This window comes from Melitaea cinxia, chromosome 4 (assembly GCF_905220565.1).
Source record: "Melitaea cinxia chromosome 4, ilMelCinx1.1, whole genome shotgun sequence".
Classification (NCBI taxonomy): Eukaryota; Metazoa; Arthropoda; class Insecta; order Lepidoptera; family Nymphalidae; genus Melitaea; species Melitaea cinxia.
In genome coordinates, this window is record NC_059397.1 from 14949376 (window position 1) to 14972091 (window position 22716).

At 38.7% G+C, this 22716-nt stretch overlaps 1 protein-coding gene across 1 annotated transcript in view; it reads right to left on the reverse strand.

The window, feature by feature from the left end:
• LOC123670425 (kinesin-related protein 4-like) overlaps positions 1–22716 on the reverse strand; it is a 39531-nt gene that overhangs the window by 12109 nt on the left and 4706 nt on the right. The window contains exons 6-8 of the mRNA XM_045603920.1: positions 15779–15914; positions 15020–15222; positions 12008–12150 (exon numbers count right to left, since the gene is read on the reverse strand). Of these exons, the coding sequence (XP_045459876.1) occupies positions 12008–12150; positions 15020–15222; positions 15779–15914 (482 nt within the window). The remainder of the gene's footprint in view (positions 1–12007; positions 12151–15019; positions 15223–15778; positions 15915–22716) is intronic.

Here is a 22716-nt window from a genome sequence, read left to right on the forward strand (position 1 = left end):
TTTAATACTAGCTAACCCCGCAAACGTTGTTTTGCCATATTAGTATGTTATTCTGCCGTCCTTTAACTAGAACCTCGTTAACCCTCAAATGGTCGATTTTGAGTTTTGAATGCAAAGTATTACAGTTTAAAATTCTCTATCTTTCTGTCTAAGAACCATAGCTCTATGACTTATAGTTTTAGATATATTAAAACACGATATACCGTTAAATGGCAAAATATACTACAAATTCTTGACTAAAAAGTGACTATACCACACTTCTTAGCTTGATGTACGTTTAAGTACCTTAGTTTCCAAATTCGCCTAATATTTTTTTAACGTTTTATTAGCTTAAACTACGTTGTTTGATTATTCTTGACTACAAATACGCTAAGGGCGTATAACGTGTTTATAGTTTAGGATCAATTTTTATAAAACACAATAAAACAACGCTATAAACTATTTATGACGAAAAACTTACCTTAATTCTAGTTAGCCCACCATAACGGTATATTAGTCAAGTATTCAATACTGCGATTTTCTCAAAACAATTCATTAAAAAAGCGTTATTTACTTCTAACATGTAATTTGTTCAAAAAAATATTAGTCATTCTTAACTTAGTACCCGCTAACCCACGCTGCCTAACTAGAAACACGTTTTTCGTTGCTCGCGCTTCGTTCATTCCGGGAGTGTGCGGGGATGCGATATGCGCGCGGGGAGCCTGCCACTCCGTTCGGAGCGCTCATAAGGTGTGAGCGTGCGTCTTCGTAACGTGTACCCGCCAAAACTCAAATATGTCGGGGAGCATTACGAGGTGAGAGTTTTTAATTTTTGTGTAGCAATTAATATATTCCCCTTTTTATATTCCATAATATATTTGAAATACCGCGGACTGACTAATTACATATTTTTAGCAAACCAGATACTTAAATTATTTACCTATTTCAGACGACACGGTGTGTCTCAAAGAATTCAAAGTATGATAGATCTAGCCAATCATGCAAACGAGCAGACGAACAATAAAACCAGCACCCTAAAAAAGAAAAATTGCAGTGAACACACCTTTGTTGATAGTCTCTACAGCATAAACCAGGAATATTCTATGACATCCGAAGTTTTCCAAAATTTCTGCGAAACGCAAATTACAGGTACCTCGCATCATTTTCATAACATAAGTAATATAATTAATACTTTAAAAATGTCTAATAGTTACCAACCAGAATATGTTTCTAGTCAAGAAAATATAAACTTAATGTGTGATGAATCGATGCTAACAAGTCCGGCTCAGAGTTGCAGTTGTGATTATGATTCTGATGATTCAGTCAAAGATAAAGACTACATACCCACTGATAAAGATGACACAAACAGTGACGATACAGACGATGATTTTGTTAAAACACAAAATCCTCAAATCCTTAGAAGGCCTTCTGTAAATAATCTTGCTACCAAATTGGCTTCTATAGGACCAGTAAAACCTTTTCGACGGCATTCAATGAAAGCAAGGACGTTACGGCCTTGTGTTGATATTGCGCCATTACAAAAACCTCGTATGACCATCGATGCGTCTTTTTTAAAAGGATTGGAAACGACCACCCAAGAATCAACTAAAGCGCAACCGAAGCGGCGAAAGTATAGTACGAGTTTAAAAGAAAGAAAATTAGAAAAGCAGAGACGAAAATTAAATCAACATAAAGTAAAAATTGGTTGTGACAATAAGTGTAGAAAAAAAATGTTCATCAGTCTTTACAACTGATGAACGTGAAGAAATAAACAGAAAATTTTGGCTAATGACACATACAGAGACTAGAATTTTTGTAAGATCTAATTATGTGGTGGCCATTCCTAAAAGGAAGTATACTAATGAACCAAAGCGTAATCCGAGAAGGTCTTTTACGTTGCCGAAAGGCGATGGGACTCTCGTTTCTGTATGTAAAATATTTTTCTTAACAACTTTAGGATTTGAAAAACACAATGACTACATTTTATCCAACTGCCTTGATACAAGTAACGATACTGACAAACGTGGTAAACATACTAAAACACCAAAATTTGACCGACAAATTATTACAGAACATATTGAAACATTCAATCCATCAGCGCCGCATTACCGTCGTGAACATGCTCCAAATCGTCGCTATTTGACAAGTGAAGTTAACGTTAATTACATGTACAAAGACTTTTGTTCAAAGCATCCCGACATAAAAATTGGATACGAACTGTACAGAACACACTTGAAAAGCATGTATATATCGTTTGCCAAACTTGGGAATGAGGAATGCGAGCTTTGCGAGACTTATAAGTTACATACTCGCGATACACGACATGATGTTCGCAAAGAAATAATAACCAATTGTGACCAATGTGCAACATGGGCTACTCATCACAAGAAATATAAGTACGCTAGACAATTATATGATTCACATAAATCTTTGAAACAAAATACTGACGAAATATATTTCAGCAGTGACTTGGAGAAGGTCATAATGTTACCAAGGCTTGACTCATTTAAATCCGTCATATTTTGTCCAAGATTAACAGCATTAAGATTATAACAGCAGCAAGATTTAACAGCAGCAAGATTTAACAGCATTTAATCAAACTTTCGCTCCAGTTGGAAAAATCACGAAAGATTCAAAGCCATTTGCAGCTATTTGGCACGACGCTATCGCCGGGAGAAAGCAAGAAGACATTATGAGTGCCTATTACAACTTTTTTTTACGTTTTCGTGATGTCAAAAAAATAAATATTTGGATGGATAATTGCACGGCTCAAAACAAAAACTGGCTTTTTTTTCTCTGTTAGCTGATCTTATTAACCTTTAAGTATGGACGTCATTTTTTCTTAACACTACTGTGGACGTGTAGTCTCACAGGCTCCTATATGCACACAATTTTTTTTTGCGGAATTGTATATAAGATCGCTTTAAAACTAATTACATATTAAAGTTATGTTGTTTAGCAATTAAATAACGTGCTTATATAATCACATTTTATTTAAAAAATTATAGAAATATGAAAAATCCAAAATTATGGCTCTTTTCAGTCGAAATCTACTTAGGTTACATGTTTAGGTAATAAAAGCAGCCAAACTTATTCCTATAACAAAATAAGTCTTTTTTCTCAAAATATAATGTATAACAAACCAAAAACATAAATGAACTACTTCATATAACAAATATAAAAAATTTTGACAACAGTCAAATAACGTAAATTTATTGGCAGTCAGTGCACAAAGGTCTAGAACATTGGAGACACACAAGTTTGTTGCACCCAATACAAACATGGATAATTATCCTATGTTTATTCGTGGAACAGATTTTATATGCTCTTCTGGTTTCTTGACTGGTTTCTTGATTCTAGACATCTTCTGTAACCATATAATTACCTAAAACTAGAGTCATGGTCGACCTCAGCTCTCCTGGCAGTCGTGTATTTATAAAACGTCTTTGCACATAAGGCACCACGAGCACATGTACAAATTTTTTAAATCTCTTTCTGCAGTTTTTTTTTTTTTTGGTGCATCTTATATAAAATGTACGCATTCATGGTACTTAAGTCTAAGACACGAGACAGCAACACCATAGGCTATCTCTATAACTACAAGATTCTTCTCCTATGTCTTGGTCTTGGTCCTGGTCATCATCACTGTCACTTTCATGGTTTTGTATCAGTTTGGACTCCAATATAAAAAAAATCTTCAGTACTTTCTTCATTGTCAAACTGATCCGAAGCTAATAACAACTAACTCACTTCACCACAAAAGTGGATCTCCTGCACAAATTTTTTTCTCACAGGGCCCCGAACAGAACTCGTAGATGGTCGTTTTGATTTAGAACTACCGGCTTTATTTTGATTTTTGACATTTTGTACTTCAAAATCTGATACAAAAGTAATCGCTCTTGTAAAATATATCATAGGGCAAAAATGGACGTGTAGCCTGACAGGCTCCGGTCAATATTCTGATGGTTATTATTTAGGTGATATTCATTGGAAGACGCAACCCCCTCTCTCGTTGGTAGTTTTACAACTAAAACAAAAGCTACTGAGCCGCTCAGCCGCTGGGAGTTAGGGCAAATAGGTGAAACTAGGAAAACGAAAACATCGAGTAGCCTGTGAGACTCCACGTCCATACTTAAAGGTTAATAGTGATGTGATTGCTACCGAACAAATAACATTATACTATTTTGAACCGGGATATACATTTATGAGTTGTGACCAATTCCATCATCAAGTGGAGCTCTCTATGAAAAAAAAGGGCAGGATTTATGATTTTACTGATTTCGAAGAAGCTGTAGGGTCAGATAATAATGGTAAAGTAATCTTAAAATCTCTATAGCCTCAAGACTTTATTGACTATACAAATAATATATCAGACAGACGTATCCAAAATGCCAACCCTAGGGTTTATCTCAAAAATATATCTCAAATTCGTTTCATTAGATCAAGCTTTGATCTACACTACAAAAATGATTTTGCTGAAAACTACAAAACGATGAAATTTTTGAATGACAAGTTTTTAAAAAACCCGCAGCTAGGAATAAGATTTCGTTCACTACCCAAAGGAATAGAGAGAGATCGGAAACAAAATATTATTGATAAACTATCACCTATCATACCAAAGCATAAACTATTTTTTTGGCAAAATTTACCAACTTGTGGCGATAGCGAAAGTCTTGAAACACAAAAAAAGAAAACAAGAATCACTAATTAATAAGATATACCTAACAGCCATTTATAATTATTGAGACTGATTATACTTAAAATATGTTCTAGTGAATGCCATATAATCTTTGTTTAAATAACTTACTTACTAGTACTATTTGTAAGATATAAAGCACAAAGTTCCTTAAAGCAATCTGTGATTTAAACGAATGTCTTTTTGATAATATTAATGAGTAGTGTTACGTGATTGAAATTTTTATTATTGTCAAAACGCAAATATTGCCGCTATGGAAATAGTGCCTTAAAATAACTTTCTCATTTATTGATTGTTTAGTAAGTTAAGAAAATTAATCAAGGCTGTGCTAGTGGTAATTTTGAAATCCTATAATACTGTTGATTTTTAAGTGTTAAGGTGAAATAATAATTAATAATATGTTATTCATAATTAATAAAAGAAGAACTGTTAATTTATTTTTGAGATAACTTTTTTTTTGTTGCTGTTTTTACAAATTGCTGCAGTTTATGTTTAATGATAAGTGAAGGAACCTTTTATAGTTATAATTTTTTAATAAAATTTGATTTAATTTTCATACTGCATTTTATTTAATCTTCCAGTTTTTTAATATAAGATGCTTAGCTATAAAGATGTTAGTAACAATCGAAGTAAGAGTTGCCTTTTCTTAGCTTAGTAAGCAAGTATATGTTTTTACAGAAGTTATTTTATTTTTCGGTAACACTTAGCTTAAAAGAGTCTTAGGTGCTTTAGCCTCTTTATATATAAAATTAAGAAAAATCTTAGCTACAAAACAGTTAATTGACTTAACGATTTTATAGTTAAGCATTTCAGGATAAATCTATCAAACATTACTAACCTTACATATTTAAAGAAAATGCTTAACTAAAGAGTCTCTAAGTGTAGGTTAGAGACATTTTAGTGCGGCAATCAATGTCAAAAAATATGTGTATTGCTTAGCTAAACCAAAATTCCTTGTTTTATAAATAATTCAAAGTATATTTCTGCGCAGAAAATATCCTAAATGATGCAGGAAAGTATTTGTTTAAATTATATCCAACAATCACTGATCTATGTATAATAGTTTTCTAGAAACAACGATTCCCGCGTTTTTTGCGTTTTTCTCTAAAATCACTTTTTGGGGTTAACGTGGTTTTAGTTAAAGGACGGCAGTATTAACCCCTTAATCCCGAGGTATGAAAAACAGATATTGGCCGATTCTCAGACCTACTCGATATGCATACAAAATTTCATAAAAATTAGTCCATCCGTTTTGGAGGAGTATTTTAACTAACATTGTGTGACACGAAAATTTTATATATAAGATTAGCCAAAAAACAAATTGTTTTGTAAATTTGAACTTTATAGCTTTACAAAAATAATAAAACTATTTTGTGATCCTAAAGCAAACAGTCTACATTTATAATTCTATTTAATAATAGAAAATATATTACAAAGAACACTTATTTACATATGAAGAAGTAAGTTAGTGAGTGATTGGCATAATTTCAAGAATTATGTAACGAAATTTCAAACTAAATAATGTTAGACAACATTTTTTTCCTTAAAGTTTTTTGACTAACTTCTATTCATATATTTTTGGTTTGAGGGTAGGTGAGAGTCAACACGTGCTAGTGTATCTTTCCTATTATTTGGTGGAAATTTTTGTGTTTATTGTTGAATTTTGTATACTGTGCCGGTTTGTTTTGAATAGTAGTGCTGTTTTTATTTTATGTAATAAGTGGTAGTCCCTAATATGGAGTGGGACGCTTCACCTCCTCCTGATGGGGGAGGTGGCGGCGTTGGCGGCAATAAAAGGCACTTGTCAATGGATCCTGATCCTGAAAGTGTAAAGAAAGCCTCTCCTCCGTCTGCCTCTGTGCAAGACACTTATACTGATCCAGATTTCACAGGTAATAAAGTTGCTTATAATCAGGATGATAAAGGTCCCTTTTCTGTTCATATTTCTAAATTGGAATCTGTGCAAAAATCTGGTCCATCCATTCGCCTTCTCAATTTCGCACAGTTCCTTCATAAGAACTCCATAAATGGAATTGTTAACGGAGGCATTAAAAACCTAGGCAGAAATAGGATTTCTGTAGATTTTTTGTCGGCTGATCTAGCAAATTTATTTGTCCATAATCCTATTCTATCCGCAAATAACTACGAGGCTTCTATCCCACAATATCAAGTCACGAGGACTGGCGTGGTCCGCTCTGTCCCCATTGAATGGTCTTTATCAGATATGGTTGAGGGAATGGAATACCCTCATAACTGCGGTAAAGTCATCAAAGCTCGTCGCCTAAATAAAAAAAGAATTACCGATGGAAAACCTGAATGGATACCTACTACTACAGTTGCCCTAACCTTTCTTGGACAGAATTTACCTGAGAGAGTTTTTTGTTTTCACGCATCCCTTCCTGTTTCTTTGTACCAATTACCGATCATCCAATGCTTTGCTTGTTGCCGTTTCGGTCACACTAAGGGCCAGTGCCGTTCCACCCCCCGATGCTACAAATGTGCTCAACCTCACTCTGGCGAAACCTGCTCTGTCTCAGATGAAAATGTCTCTTGTCTTTTCTGCAGAGGCAATCATAAGGCTACAGAATCTTCAAAATGTCCGGAGCATGAAAGGCAAAAGCAAATTAAACTAATTATGACCAAAGAGAGTATTGGTTACACAGAGGCTTCATCACGTGTCCCTCATCTGCCCCGGCTATCCTATGCTGCAGCTTCTCAAGCGTCGCCTAGGCTAGAGCCCTCTCCTCAAGTCACTTACCGATCCCAAAGCTCTCCTACAGATCCTTCTCCTCAAATCACTCACCAATCCCAAAGCTCTCCTACCATTCCCTCTACCTCCTACCGTAAAACGGTGTTCAGTACTCCTCGTCCTAGTACCCCTTTGCGCCCCTCTTATGATGTTTATGCTCATTCCTCCCTCACCAACTCTCCTAAATCTACCATGCCTAACGGTTGTGCTTTTCCTAATCCCCAAATGATTGAGCCGACCCCAAATTTAACTCCTAACGATAATTTAATTGAGATTTTGGTCTGCGCTCTTGTCAACATGATCTCTAAGTTTGGAGAGGCTTTACCGAACAATGTCCTAAGTTTATTGCAAACTTTTATATCTACTTTAGTTAATAAAAATGCTGGGTCGCACGATCATTCAATGGAATTGTAGAAGTATTCGAAATAAAAAACATGAACTGATTTATTTAATCAATAAATATAAACCTGCAATATTTGCTCTTTCAGAATCTAGGCTTCAGCCTCGTTCTATATTTAGAGTACCTGGCTACTTGTGCTTACGTGATGACAAAGATGATGGCTACGGAGGGTCCGCTCTTCTGATTGACCTTCTCGCAAATTCATATCCCTTACCATGGTCCTGGTTTTCAAATAATTGGTGCTAAAATATTTAATGTATTATTTTTTTCAATCTATTTACCACACCTAGGGTGTGGCATGTTCAGCATTAATTTCAGAATTAAACAATATCTTATCCACATTTTCGTCTCCTCTTGTCATCTTAGGAGATTTTAATGTTCATCACACACTCTGGGGTTGCGGTAAATGTGACTCAAATTCCTCATCACTGTTGTCATTTTTTGATAATCTCAATTTATGTGTCTTAAATGATGGTACTCCGACAAGAAGAGGTGCCCCGAGTGAAAAACCTAGTGCAGTTGACCTCTCCGCGTCATCTCCGAGTTTAGTAATGTCCTTCGTGTGGATGGTCTTACCGAACTCATTCGGTAGTGATCACTTTCCCATATTAATAAATTTTGATTCCGCTCCTAATAAATCGGCTCCTCTCCCTCCTCTCTTAAAATACCGAACTCAGAAAGCTGATTGGCGTAAATTCTCATATTTTCTTGATTCTAAAATTGCTACCCTTCCTCCGGTCTCTGACAATAATTTTTTACTGTGTTATGATCTGTTTATTTTGTGTCTAACCTCTGCAGCTGATGAATCAATTCCACTTAAAAATTCTTTTCTAGATAAAATACCTTCGCCCCCATGGTGGGACTCTGAATGCACAGATAGTATTCGGAAACGCAAGGCTGCTGAGGTTACCTATCTTTCTGATTTATCGATGATTAATTACCTAAATTTACAGAAAACAACTGCTAAGACTAAGCGCTTACTCTCAAAGAAAAAGACTAGTGGGTGGCGTAACTTCTGCGAGTCTTTGTCACCGCGAGCTCCTGCCTCGCTTGTGTGGAGAAAAATAAAATCTTTCAGACAAATTTTTCAGGATGATCGTATCGTCTCTTCTAACGATTCCTCTTACTGGTTACCTAACTTTGTTAATAATCTAGCTCCTCCCTATGTTCCTTCTGAAAACATTTTTTTATGTCCTCCCTCTTGCATGGCTTCCGAAAGATTCAACGATTCCTTCTCTTTAAATGAACTACTTTCTGCCCTTGATGGACTTAAGGATTCTTCGCCTGGGATCGATGGTATCCCATACTCCTTTATTATGAAATCCCCCACTTCTGTTAAACTATATCTGCTTGATATCTTTAATTTAATCTATAGCTCCGGAATTGTCCCTGATTCGTGGAAAACTCATATTATCATTCCTATCCTAAAACCTAATAAAGACCCCAGGAATCCTTCTTCATATAGACCAATTGCTCTTTCATCTGTTATGACTAAAATTATGGAACACCTTATTAAAAATAGATTAGAGTGGCTTATAGAGAGTCGAGGCCTATTGTCTAAATACCAATTTGGCTTTAGGAAGGGCATGGGCTCTTTAGATAGCCTCAGCATCTTTACCACCGATGTTTGGCGTGCCTTTAGCTCTGGGAAACATGTTATTGGTGCCTTCCTTGATATCTCATCTGCATACGATAACGTTGAGCTCCATATTCTCCGTCAGAAAATGTTTAACTTAAACTTGCCGATGAAAACGATCAATATTGTTTTTAATCTTTACTCTGCCCGATACATCACGGTTCGCGTCCAAGGTTTATTACTTCCAAAAAGAATAGTCTGGAAAGGGCTTCCTCAGGGCTCCGTTCTGAGCCCCCTTTTGTACAATTTGTATACTTACGACCTTGACAAATCGGTCCTCTGTTTTTGCAATATTCTACAATATGCTGATGACATTGCTCTTTATTCTTGTTCTTCAACTTTTTCCGAGGCCACTTCTAGACTTAATTCTGCCCTGTACTACTTAAATAATTGGTTAAATGATCATGGTCTTACCTTGTCTGTCCCAAAATGCTCTGGCATCGTTTTCACTCGAAAACGCTCTGTCCCAGATAGCGTGTCTCTTCACATCAATAGTCAACCTATTGCCATTCAGAATCACGTAAAATTTTTGGGAGTCATACTGGACTCCAAAATGTCGGGCGTTCAACATCTAAATTATATTTCTAACAAATGTGAAAAAAATATTAATATTCTAAGATCTCTCTCGGGCGTTAGATGGGGATCGCACCCTTATTCTCAGAAGTTGTTGTACAATGCGATTATACGTAGCCATTTTGACTATGCAAGTTTCGTTTTGGAACCATGTAATAGGGTTGCTCTCTCATATTGGACTAGATTACAAGCGAAATGCCTACGAATTATAGCTGGAGCAATGAAAATGTCTCCTACTAATGCCCTTCAAGTGGAATTGGTTGATCCTCCTTTACATCTCCGCAGACAGTTCTTATGTGACAGGTTCCTTATTAATGCCGTACAAAACTTTTCTCACCCTTTAATTAATAAGCTCCATGATCTCAATCAGCTTATTAATAATTCAAATTTTTGGACCTATAAAGATAAACCCCCCCTTACTAAATCTTTTCTTAAAATCAACATCAATGGTATATATCAGTTTGACAAAAATCCACTATTCACGTATAGCTACGATTCCTTGATATATCATCCTAGAATTATCCTGAACCTAGGAATTACTAAAGAATCACCTGGCGCCGCACTTGAGTTTAATAGAATAATCGATTCGGACTGGTCAGAATGGTTACATTTCTTCACTGACTCATCTAAAATTAACCCCGAGATAAACTTTGGTTCTGCTGTCTGGATTCCTAAATACAATATTATCTTGAATTACAAACTGCCTCCTCTCTCCTCAACTTTCTCAGGTGAATGTATTGCCATTTTGGAAGCTGTCTTGTATATTGAATCTCATGGTCTTAATAAATCTGTAGTATTCACTGACTCTCGAAGCTGCCTCCAGGATTTATTGAAAAGTCCATTTCATGCTAAAAATAATCTTCCCATTACTCTAAAGATAAAAGAAACACTGTTCAAATGTCATCAGTCGAATATTGAAGTAGCGCTTGCTTGGATACCGAGTCACAGCGGTATAACAGGTAATGAGATGGCAGACATATGTGCAAAAGACGCCATTCACCTAGGCTGCGATAAATATAATAAATGCTTTACCCGAGACTTTAGAAGTTTGGCTAAACAATGCCTGGATAAATCTTGGGATAGATTATGGCAATCTTCAAGACTAGTTACAGGTAAATATTATGGCAATATCCAGCCGTGTATCCCTGTCAAGCCATGGTTTTTTAAATACTCCGACCTAGGTAAAATAACTACGTCGATAATTATCCGTATACGATTGGGTTTCTCCTGCACACCTGTGTTCTTAGCTAAGTTACGCATTCGTGATAGTTCCTTATGTGAATGTGGCTTGGAGGAAGGATCTCTCGATCATTTATTTTTTAATTGTCTGAGATTAACTGTATCACTATATGATATGCTTCCCAAAAACAATCCGCGGCCGGTCAATGTTTGTTTTCTTCTAACTTTAGTGCCATCTTCTTTTTGTGTTGTCTTAGCTAAGTTTATTAGAATCAATGATATAAAATTATAATTTACCAATAAATTAAAGTTAAATAGTCATGTCAAATATTTTCAACTAACTGCAGTTTAAGCGGCTTATCCCACTATTGTACTGTCAAAAACGGACCGTTTCCGGACTTATACACTTTCAGTAGGTACTTGTCATTGGCAAAATCATCGGCGAAAAGCTGATGGAGCCATAGTCTTTAAAAAAGAAGAAGAAGAAGAAGAAGACAACCTTTTTTTTTCCTTTAAGTCTTTTGACTAACTTGGAATGGAAATATGTAATATGTAATGCAAGACAATACAGAATTCTTAATTCCGTTGCTTAAACAATAATTTCAAACGTATTTCCTATCAAAAAAATCCCACACACTTTCGTGATATCGATTATTATCTCACATACATATTACTAGAGAATATAATACAGATAATTAGATAAACTATAAAACCTACAATAAGATTTAGCATGCAATTCTTATAAGTTCCACATTTTTTACAAAAACTAAATAGTATTTGTAAGTATATAAATACCTAAATCGATAATTTCATCACCGCAGTCACCTATCTTGTCACTAGGTGGTGGAGTGACAAGGCATACTTCTTCTGAGACACTGGATAGATTCGACGAGGACTGAATTGGAACAAAATCTGACTCCCTCTCCAATGACAAAGGACTGAAAGAAAATATAATCTATATTAATTACATCTACAATAATTATAATTGTAGTGTGTGTATTGTGTATTAATAGCTTTGAATATAGAATTAATGTTATGCATGTAGTTTTTATAACTGATTATTTTAATTTAAGGCAGATAAAAAAAAAAATTATAATTAAAAAAAAACAACCAATAGAAATCAACAAGTAATTCAACATTGGTAGTTGATAATATAACGAACTACATATGTATTATTAGAGCTCATTTAAAAACTAACTTTCCAATCTCTATCAAATTTAAATGCTGCTACTTATACAGGGTGTCCCAAAAAGTAGTGATAAGCGGAATTCCTAAGATAGGGCACCCCTTGGGGTATCCGAATCACCCCTATGTATGTTCAGCGATTTTGCATAGTTTTCGAGTTATGAATTTTTTTATATGTTTTTGAGAATTTTCCACCTGAACAACTTTAAAAATTTCTAAAAAAAAATTTGAAGACTTTTTAGAATTATTGTTTTTGTATCTAAATAGTCATGATCTGTAACTTCCCGCTTAAAAGATTCAGCTTCTTAACTTTGATGGAAATCGTGAAAATCTAAGTGTAAAGTGAAAATTTTACGTTTTGAGAACTATGACTTCAATTTTTAACATAGAATTAAAAATCTAAACAGGCGATTTTATGGTTTCTAATTAGGCTTAAAAACTTCTCCAGAGTCTCAGCTTTCATAATCACACATAAAAAGTTGTACTTAATGGGGCTACTTTTGCTAAAATTTGCCTTCAAAGACATCAAGGTGGAAAATTCTTAAAATTACCAATTTGAATAAAAAATTTTTTTTGTTCAATTTATTATTCCTTTAAGGTTAAATAGTTTTGTCGGCGCTCTAGCTGGGTCATACGTATAGGATTCGTGCGGAGGAAAATGATAAATCCGGAGATTGAGTGATATGGTTCCAAAACGATGGTGCTCCATGCCACTTTGCAAGAATAGTCAGACAACATTTAACAGAAAGATTTAGAGACAGATGGATCGGCCGTGGAGGGCCCATTGCATGGCCGCGCGGTCCCCAGACTTGAATCCAATCGAATTCTTTGTCTGGGGATATTATAAAGAAATAGTTTACGCTAAAAACATTAGCAACGTAGCGGAGTTAAGACAAAAATTGAAACAGGCAGAAGAAACAATTAAAAACAATAGAACAGCATTCGTAAGACTCAAAGAAAACTTTTTAAGACGATGTAGAACATGTATCGAGCACGAAGGTCGACATATTGAAAACTTTTTATAATAAATAATTTTAAGACGATTACTTTTCGTTTTATTAATTAAACCTAAATAACCTCCAAATGTTTATTAAATCTTCGATCTTAGTTTTCTTACAATCTTTTGGTTGGTAACAGACTAATTAACTCTTACGAATGCTATTCTGTTGTTTTTAATTGTTTCTTCTGCCTGTCTCAATTTTTGTCTCTTTTTATGTGTGATTATGAAAGCTGAGACTCTGGAGAAGTTTTTAAGCCTAATTAGAAACCATAAAATCGCCTGTTTAGATTTTTAATTCTATGTTAAAAATTGAAGTCATAGTTCTCAAAACGTAAAATTTTCACTTTACACTTAGATTTTCACAATTTCCATCAAAGTTAAGAAGCTGAATCTTTTAAGCGGGAAGCTACAGCTCATGAGTATTTAGATACAAAAACAAAAATTCTAAAAAGTCTTCAATATTTTTTTTTAGAAATTTTTAAAGTTGTTCAGGTGGAAAATTCTCAAAAACATATAAAAAAATTCATAACTCGAAAACTATGCAAAATCGCTGAACATACATAGGGGTGATTCGGATACCCCAAGGGGTGCCCTATCTCTGGAATTCCGCTTATCACTACTTTTTGGGATACCCTGTATATTATAGAAGAAACTAACTAAACCACAAGAAATGTACCGGCTTTCGAGAAAGAAAAAAAATTAAAATTAATACACCCAATAACAAGTTATGAATTATGTAACCCACTTAAAAATTCAGTTGAATTGAGAACCTCGTCTATTTTTTGAAGTCCATTAAAAATACTTTTTTTTGGATGTCTTGAGATGGACTGGTAAATAAAGATTTGCGATCAAAATATTTTGTAGTTGTACACAACTTATTACAATAAAGTCAAATAATCTAATCTAAGCTTGCAACTTTGTCGACGTACAATTCCAGTTTCCTATAAATCCGATGTCATATATAAGTTATTAAATATGGGTATTTGAAATTATATTTATTATTTACTATACACAAAATCACACCTATAAATCAAATGTATCAAATATCTATAATTTTATATGCTATGTAATATTCATAGATACTATCAAATTGATAAAATGTTTGCACTGACAAATGACATTTTTTTATGACAGAATTTTAGACAGACTTAACTTTAATAGAAGGGTTAATGAAAAAGTTTTTATATAAAATTTGTATATAAAAAAACCTAATGGAATGTGAGATACATGTAGATGACGAGCCCGTTGGCGCAGTTTGTAGTGGAGTAGGTTTCAATCCCACCTGAGTCTGGGTGTGATATGTGTATTTATATATTTATATACTTATTATTTCTCTGTATAAAAAAAAGCTATATCAGTCGGCTGTTATCTATAACACAAGTATTAAGCTTACCATAAGAACAGACGACCATATGTGTTTGTTATAAGATATATATTCATACCTTTTTTCTGACATTTTTTGATTTTAAAACTTTTTGATTACGCGTTTACGTGAGTTATTGGTCGGTAGCAGTAACAGTGTCGACTAAAACCTCAACACATATCAACCTCCATTAAAGCGGTTAAAAACATCATGCGTATATGAGTGACCCCTTATATGTAAAATAACTAAAGTAACATACTTATATTTTAAGCTTGGTGTGCAAAACTTCGGTATCGCTGGTACTGTATCTTCTTGTATGGGATGTAACGTTGATATTGTAACTCGTCTCGGCTGGAGTAACTTCCGCCTTGTTCCCGTTAAATCTGTAGTCCGTTGAGCGAAACCATTTAAAATCAACCTCTGGAGTGCTCCTATTTGCTTTTGTAGTTTGTGGTTGTCTTGCTGTAATTTTATGTTTAAAAATAATAATTTTCAGTAATCATTTTAATTACATAAGTCATTATCATGTATGTAAATGAAAAAAAAAATCGTATTATTTATTTTTATGTTACCCACACATTAGGGGATTCTAAACATTTTTAATATCATATCATAATATTTAATATCGAAGATTTTGCGGTCGCCGAATACAAAATCGAATATAAAATCATCATATCAAAAATTACGATCTAGGGGTTCATTGTTCCATACTTTAACTGGCTAAAGCACTGACACGGTTAGTTGGAGATGTAGGTTCGATCACCGCTGGAACGGTTGATTTTTGATACGATATTAAAAAGATAAAAAAAAAAAAAAAAATAATAATCCTTATATTATGTATAAAATATTTCATTATTTGTTATGTAAATAGCCAAAATACTTTACTGTGTAACTATGTGAAATATCTTTTTAAAATATATGCTTCAGGTAGTTAAGGATTAAAATGTTTTTAAAACCTAAGCTTATGAATCGAAAAAGTATATATAAATATAGAAACTAATTAAATCAATAAACCGACCTCAACATGTTTTTTACTTTCAAGTTGAGTCTTGAGAGACGATAACTGCTTGGTTAGTGTTTGAATCATCGTCACATCTGTGGCTACAGCGTTTACTGCCGGGCTGTTCTTTATAGATTTAGCACGATTTGCGAATCTGAAATAGAAAGAAAACAAAAAACAAAGATATAATATAAACTCACTTTGTGTCCACGGTGAAGCATAGTTGATTCCACCAATATCACATATAATGCAGAAGACACAACGGAGCTTTATCAATGTAACTGAAGTAACAGTGTGAACTTAATTTGGAAAACAGGCATATAATGTACTTTTACTGTTAAGATAAAATCAATATTTTTTAAGTATATGACACCCGCTGATCTAAAGTTTAAATAAAGAAATGATAAGAAAGCTATGACCTTGTTTATTTAGATATACTGATCTTCTAAATAATTACTAGATTGTTTAAACACCTTTTGCTTTCTTTCGTAAATATTATTCATAAGATTGTTTGTTGTTTCTTCATTGGATAGGTAGGAGATTAATACTCCTACCTAGTAAATCGTACTTTCTTCATTGTGGCTTCATCATGGTTATAGCTCCAATGAATTCAAAATTACTTCAGGTGTTCCACAAGGATAGCTTTTGGGACCTATCTTGTTTAATATTTTTATTAATGACCTTCCAGATTGCTTCCTTTATTCTACTCCACATTTATTCGTTAATGACTTTAAAATAACTCGCGTAATTAAGTCATATACTGGTGCACTGTTACTTCAGAGCGAAATTGAAAGACTTTCTGAATGGTGCAGAAATAACAATATGTAACTAAATGTTAAAAAATGCTCTCAAATAACTTTTACCCGTAAACGGTATAAGAAACAGTATATTTATAATATTAACGACGTCACATAGACACTAAGAGATCTGGGTGTAATGCTTATCTCCAACTTTTGTTGCTAATATTGATACTGTTATAAAAAAAAGCATCTAAAATGTTAAAATTTCTTATTAGAAATGTCATATCATTGCGCTCTTCTAAGACTAAAATTGTACTTTATAATAGTATCGTAGGAATTATACTTGATTGCGTTGTAGCTTGGCAGCTTCATTATGCAACACATAGCCTACAAATAGAGTGATTGAATTCTGAAGCGTTTTGTATATCATCTAGCCTAGTCTACCGGTGTTACTAAAAACAACCTAGCTATTGTAAACGTCTCAAAAAATTTAAAATGGATTGGACACGCGAATTGAACATTGGAACATTGGAGACGCGCAGGAACTCATATGAACTATTATTTTTGTTTAAATTTAGTTCAGGTTTCAAGGCTAAAATATACAGCAAATAGATCATATATATATATATATATATATATATATATATATATATTTGGCACAACATATCAACATTTTAGGAACCAATTCCATAAACTTGCTATAAATTTAGTGTCTGCTCTTGGCTGTGCTTTTTGGAGATGTTCTTTTTGTAAGTTCTGTAGCATTTGATTAGTCAATGCTTTGGATAATTAATTTAATGTTTATCTATTAAATTCTATTAAATACTATGCATGTGGTGTTTATAAACATGAGTTCTGCACTTCGATTAAGCATATGTTCCGTTTTGTAATTAAGGTTTAGTGTAATAAATGCTGGTAAAGTAATAAATAAATATTGTTTCTTGAGAAAGGTAAAATGATGAAAGAAAAGAAAAAAGAAAAAAAAAAAAAAAAAAAAAAAAAAAAAAGAGATTTCTTGAGAAAGGTAAAATGATGGGGTGTAGGGCAGGGAGTGAGTAGGCTTAAGGGTGCGGCGATAAGCTGGCTTGCCCCTGTCAAGTCTGTCATACGCGTCCACGTCGCCCTCAGCTCGCCGACGTACGGGCTTGGGGGCGAACCCATTCCTGGGGCGTCAGCTCCTCTGGAGTGGGTCGCACACCCTGGAAATGCAGCAGTCATAACGGGCGCCGCAACTACCATCTACCCCGGACTGCTGTAGCCAAGTATGACAGGCCATCTGCCGGGTATAGTAGGTGACCCGGTAGATCAACTACAATTGCCTACCTGCGTGTGTCCTGCGCAGTTGATCGCCGTACGCAGGGATGAAGGAGTCCTGGGGGGCTGAGTCGAACGGGGTCTGGGTTAGTTACCGCGGGAGACAACACGCCCTCTTTGGTCCGGATTTCAGGCTAAACGGTAGCCCCGTAGCTAGCCACTGCGGGGAAATGGACATGCGTAACTGCACGGATGAGCCGGGTGCTTTACGCTGGCGAGATGGGGTGGGGTCCTCTGGGAGGACGCGGAGACCGGCCATGCTGACGGGGCAAGGGTGTTCGGAACCACTGGGGGCCGTGGGATCGCGGTCACCAGCCGAGCATCTGTAGCTCCCGATGTCGCGTTTGGAATCCAACCTACCACATCTATATCTACTGCGTAGCCCCGGTGTCGATACGGCATCCCCAACGTTGCGGGCTCCATGGAGGGTAGGGAGCGCAGTGGATGAAATTTCTTTCTTATCAAACATGGACAACAATAGATCCAAACCCTCACAGGGACCTGAAGGGAAACCGGATGGTACCTTACTGGTGGCGGGTACCGCGAATGCGGGGCCGTCTACCAAACACCCATTACGGGTACAACAAACACAACAGGGGTGCGGCACCATGAAGTTGGGACAGCCCTCTTTCACTAGCGGAGGCAAGGCAGCGAAGTCGACCTTGACCTCAGCAAATACACACACACACGGGGGTGGTGCCGCCAAGGCGGCGCCACCACACACAAAGCGCAGGTCCGTGGGTGGCCGAGGGGAAACCGGGAAACCGGAGGAACCGAGGCCGTCCACGTCGACGGCGCCTTCAACAGGCGCTATCCTCGACGCCGACAGGGCACTGGGGCAACCCGGAGCCCGGTCGGCAGGAGAGGTGGCTGCCCTAAAACGCTTTGACGAGGCGTGGACCCTGGTCGACCGCCGACAAGCCAAGGGGAAACCCGGCAAGTCGGCGGGACGCGCAGGGGGTACAGGGTCCTCCCAACCAGGGAGTGCACCTAAGCCCCGGCGCATGAACAGGAAGCTACGCCAACGTCAGAGGAGGCGTGCATCGGAGGCGGGAGCCCCCAAGCGCGATACAACAACCCAAGCCGAGGAACCCAAAACCGAGGGGTCCGTCAAGTTCGCGAAGGGGGCGGCAGGTGGCCAGGGTAACCAGGCAACCGGTCGCGCCCAACGCGGCAAGGCGCAGGCGAAGGGTAAAGCGGGCAATGGAGGTGCATCCCAGGGACCGGCTAAAAGGGCTCGCCTCGACGACTCTCAGTCGCCGAGGGGTGGTCCCAAAAAGCCGAGGCTGGCTGATGGTACCCATGTCCCCTACTCAGCGGCAGTGCAGTCGGACTTACTGGTTGCGGTGACAACTGTGACCGGAGAGCACCTGACTGCACAGGCCGCACAGGAAGTACAGGTCCTTCTACAAGAGCGCCTTCTCAAGGACCTTGTAGAAGCGACCGATGATGAACCGGTGAACCCTGTTTTTCAGGGTAAACCGATATACGCCGACGGAGCTCTGAAGCTGTGGTGTGAGAACCGCGAAACCGTGGGGTACCTCACACGTATAGTTTCGGAGCTCGCCCTGCCCACGGGCACCAAATTAATGGTCAAACGGCAGTGCGACCTTGCCAGGCTGGTCCGCTGCGGGGTCCTCCTTCCGGGTGAACAACCGGACATCTGGAAGGTGGGACGCGCGCTGCGGCTCCAGAATGTGTGGGCCAAGGTAGACAGCTGGATCCTCCATAAGGTTGACAGACAGGACGGTAACACGTTCCTGATCTTCAGCGCTCCTGAGGACGTGGTGCAGACCCTGGTGGAACGTGAGCGCCGACTCTGCTATTTGCTGGGGTCGGTGTACGTGAAGTTCCAGGGTCCGAAAGGTAAATTTACCGAGCACCTGCCAACGGAGCATGACGACCCCATGGAGGATCAAAACAACGGAGAACAGGCGAAGGGGGAAGGGTCGGGAGCAATCCCGGCTATCCCCGAGCCACCCCCTGTGAGGCGGTCGAGCCCCAAACCCCAGACCGAAGAGGCAGTGGTCGTGGAGGAGCTGCTTCTGGAGTCGGAGGAGGGGGCTTGTCTGGCAAGCCTGGACAACCTGGCCATAGGGGAGACAGTGATGGAGGAGGCAGGGATGCTGTCTGACGATGGCTTACCCAGCTCACCCATCCTGTAAAGTCCTCCAAGCAAACCTCCACCATAGCATGACAGCAACGGCTCAAATGCGTAAATGGTTGGAGGTTAACACAACAGCCATTGCACTGATCCAGGAGCCGTGGGTCAGGAATGGCACTGTATGCGGACTCCGGAACTCTGGAGGTAAGCTAATTACACATACAGGCTCGGAAAACAGCAGGGCCTGTATTTACATCACCAACAATATACAGGCGCAAACATTAACGAGATTCTGTTCTAGAGATGTGTGCGCCATACAGCTGCATAGTACGCAAGACCACAGCCTGCCGGAGATGGTGATCGCGTCGGCCTACATGCCGGAGGCTGATGCGCCACCGCCGCACGACATGGCACGGCTGATAACATACTGCGAAGAGGCCAGGCTGCAACTAATTATAGGCACTGACTCCAACGCACATCACACCCTATGGGGAATGAAAACAACAAACGAAAGAGGTAAGCTCTTAGTTGAATATCTGATGACGACAAACCTACAGATCATGAATGTGGGCTCTGAGCCCACTTTCGTGAACAGACGTAGCAGGACAATCATCGACCTAACTCTTGCCACAGAAGCGGCCTCCGAGACCATCTCCAACTGGCACGTATCCGATGAGGCATCGTGCTCAGATCACAGATGGATACGCTTCGATGTGCAGGTAAATACAGTTCCAGCAACCCCTAGGCGTAACCCACGCAAAACTGACCGCGTGCACTACGCTGAGAGACTGGAGCAGCTGCTCAGTGAGCAGGCATGCCCAGACCGGCTTGTGGGAACAGAACATATAGAACAGCAGGTAGATACGTTGACTAGCAACATTATAGACTCCTACCAAACTGCATGTCCCTTATCATTGCCACCGGAGAACAAAGTAATCTGGTGGGGGCCTGAACTGGAAAGACTCAGGAAAAAGGTGAGGCGACTTTTAAACAGAGCAATGAATACATGCGCCGATCTGGACTGGGACAGGTATAAGAAAGCCAAGTCCAGATACAAAAAACGACTAAGGTACAGAAGCACCGACTCGTGGCGCAAATTCTGCAGCAGCGTGGAAACCTGCGAACAGGCCAATAGGGTAAGGAAGGTCTTAGCAAACCAATCCAGCCAGCTGAAGGGCTCCCTAAGAAAGCCTGACAACACCTTCACGAGCACGCCGGAAGAAGCAGAGTGCATCCTGGTTGAGACACATTTCCCAGGGTGCCACATCATGCAGTCGGTGGACTGGCCCGAGGAGGACGTAGCCCCAACAGAGGAGCATTGGGAATATGCACTCAAGGTAGTAAGCCCATCAAAAGTCAGATGGGCTATCAACAGCTTTGACTCCTTCAAATCCCCAGGGTTGGACGGGGTCTTCCCGGCACTTCTAAAGTGGGGAAGTAACCGACTGATCCAGAGGCATACCACTGTTTTGGCGGCCTGTTTAGCTCACAGCTACGTGCCGAGGCAGTGGAGGGAGGTAAAGGTAATCTTCATCCCCAAACCGGGAAAAAGTGACTACTCTGAACCCAAATCCCACAGACCTATAAGTCTTACATCTTTTCTACTGAAGACTCTGGAAAGGCTGTGCGAACGGGATCTGAGAGAAAACGCCCTAGCTACAGTACGCCTACATCCAAACCAACACGCGTACAGCCAAGGTAAATCAACAGAGTCAGCTCTACATGCAGTGGTCAGTAAAATAGAAGAGGCCATTGACAACAAGGCTATGTGTCTTGGCACCTTCATCGACATAGAAGGAGCCTTTGACAAGACTAACTTCAACAGCATCTCGTCGGCCCTAGTTAAGCACGGGGTACACCCGATGATGATTGACTGGATAGGTAACATGTTCAGAAAAAGAGTCATTAAATTTACATCAACTGAGGCACAACATGCACTGGTAGCCAGAGGATGTCCACAAGGAGGGGTGCTTTCCCCACTACTGTGGAACCTAGTGGTAAACAACCTTATAACCAGACTGAACCAGCACAACTACTTCACGATCGGGTACGCTGATGATATCGCCATTCTAATCAGCGGCAGAGTCAGCAGTACCGTGTGCAGTGTCACACAGCAGGCGCTACGAATTGTGGAGAGATGGTGCATAGATAACGAACTCACCGTCAATCCAGGAAAGACGGAACAGGTAATGTTCACTAACAAACGGCAATTGGGGAGCTACAAACCCCCTAGACTGTTCGGTACGGAGCTACAGTTCAGCTCGGAGGTAAAGTATCTAGGAATTATTCTAGATAGCAAACTGAACTGGAGCAAGCATCTCAACAGCAAAATTGACAAGGCTACAATAGCCTTCTGGCAGTGCCGCAGAATGATAGGTAAGAAATGGGGTCTATCCCCAAAAGTCACTCTGTGGCTGTACCAGTCCGTCATCAGGCCAATTATCAGCTACGGTGCTGTGGTTTGGTGGCCGAGAACCAGACTAATCACCGGTGAAGCAAAACTACAACGACTTCAAAGGCTAGCTTGCATGGCGACTACGGGCTGCATGAGGACTACTCCGACAGCCGCCCTGGAAGCCCTACTGAACCTGCCGCCGCTGCACCTGTTTATCCAACAGGAGGCGGGAGCGGCTGCGGTAAGACTCAGGAAGCTAAACCTTTGGAGGAACGTAAAGGCAGCACATACAGGAATACTTGGCGAACTGGCAAACAGGGAACCGCTCGTCGAAGCGGTTACCGACAGGATACCCAAACAGTACGTATTCGACAAAAGATACAGAATACAATTACACGAAGAC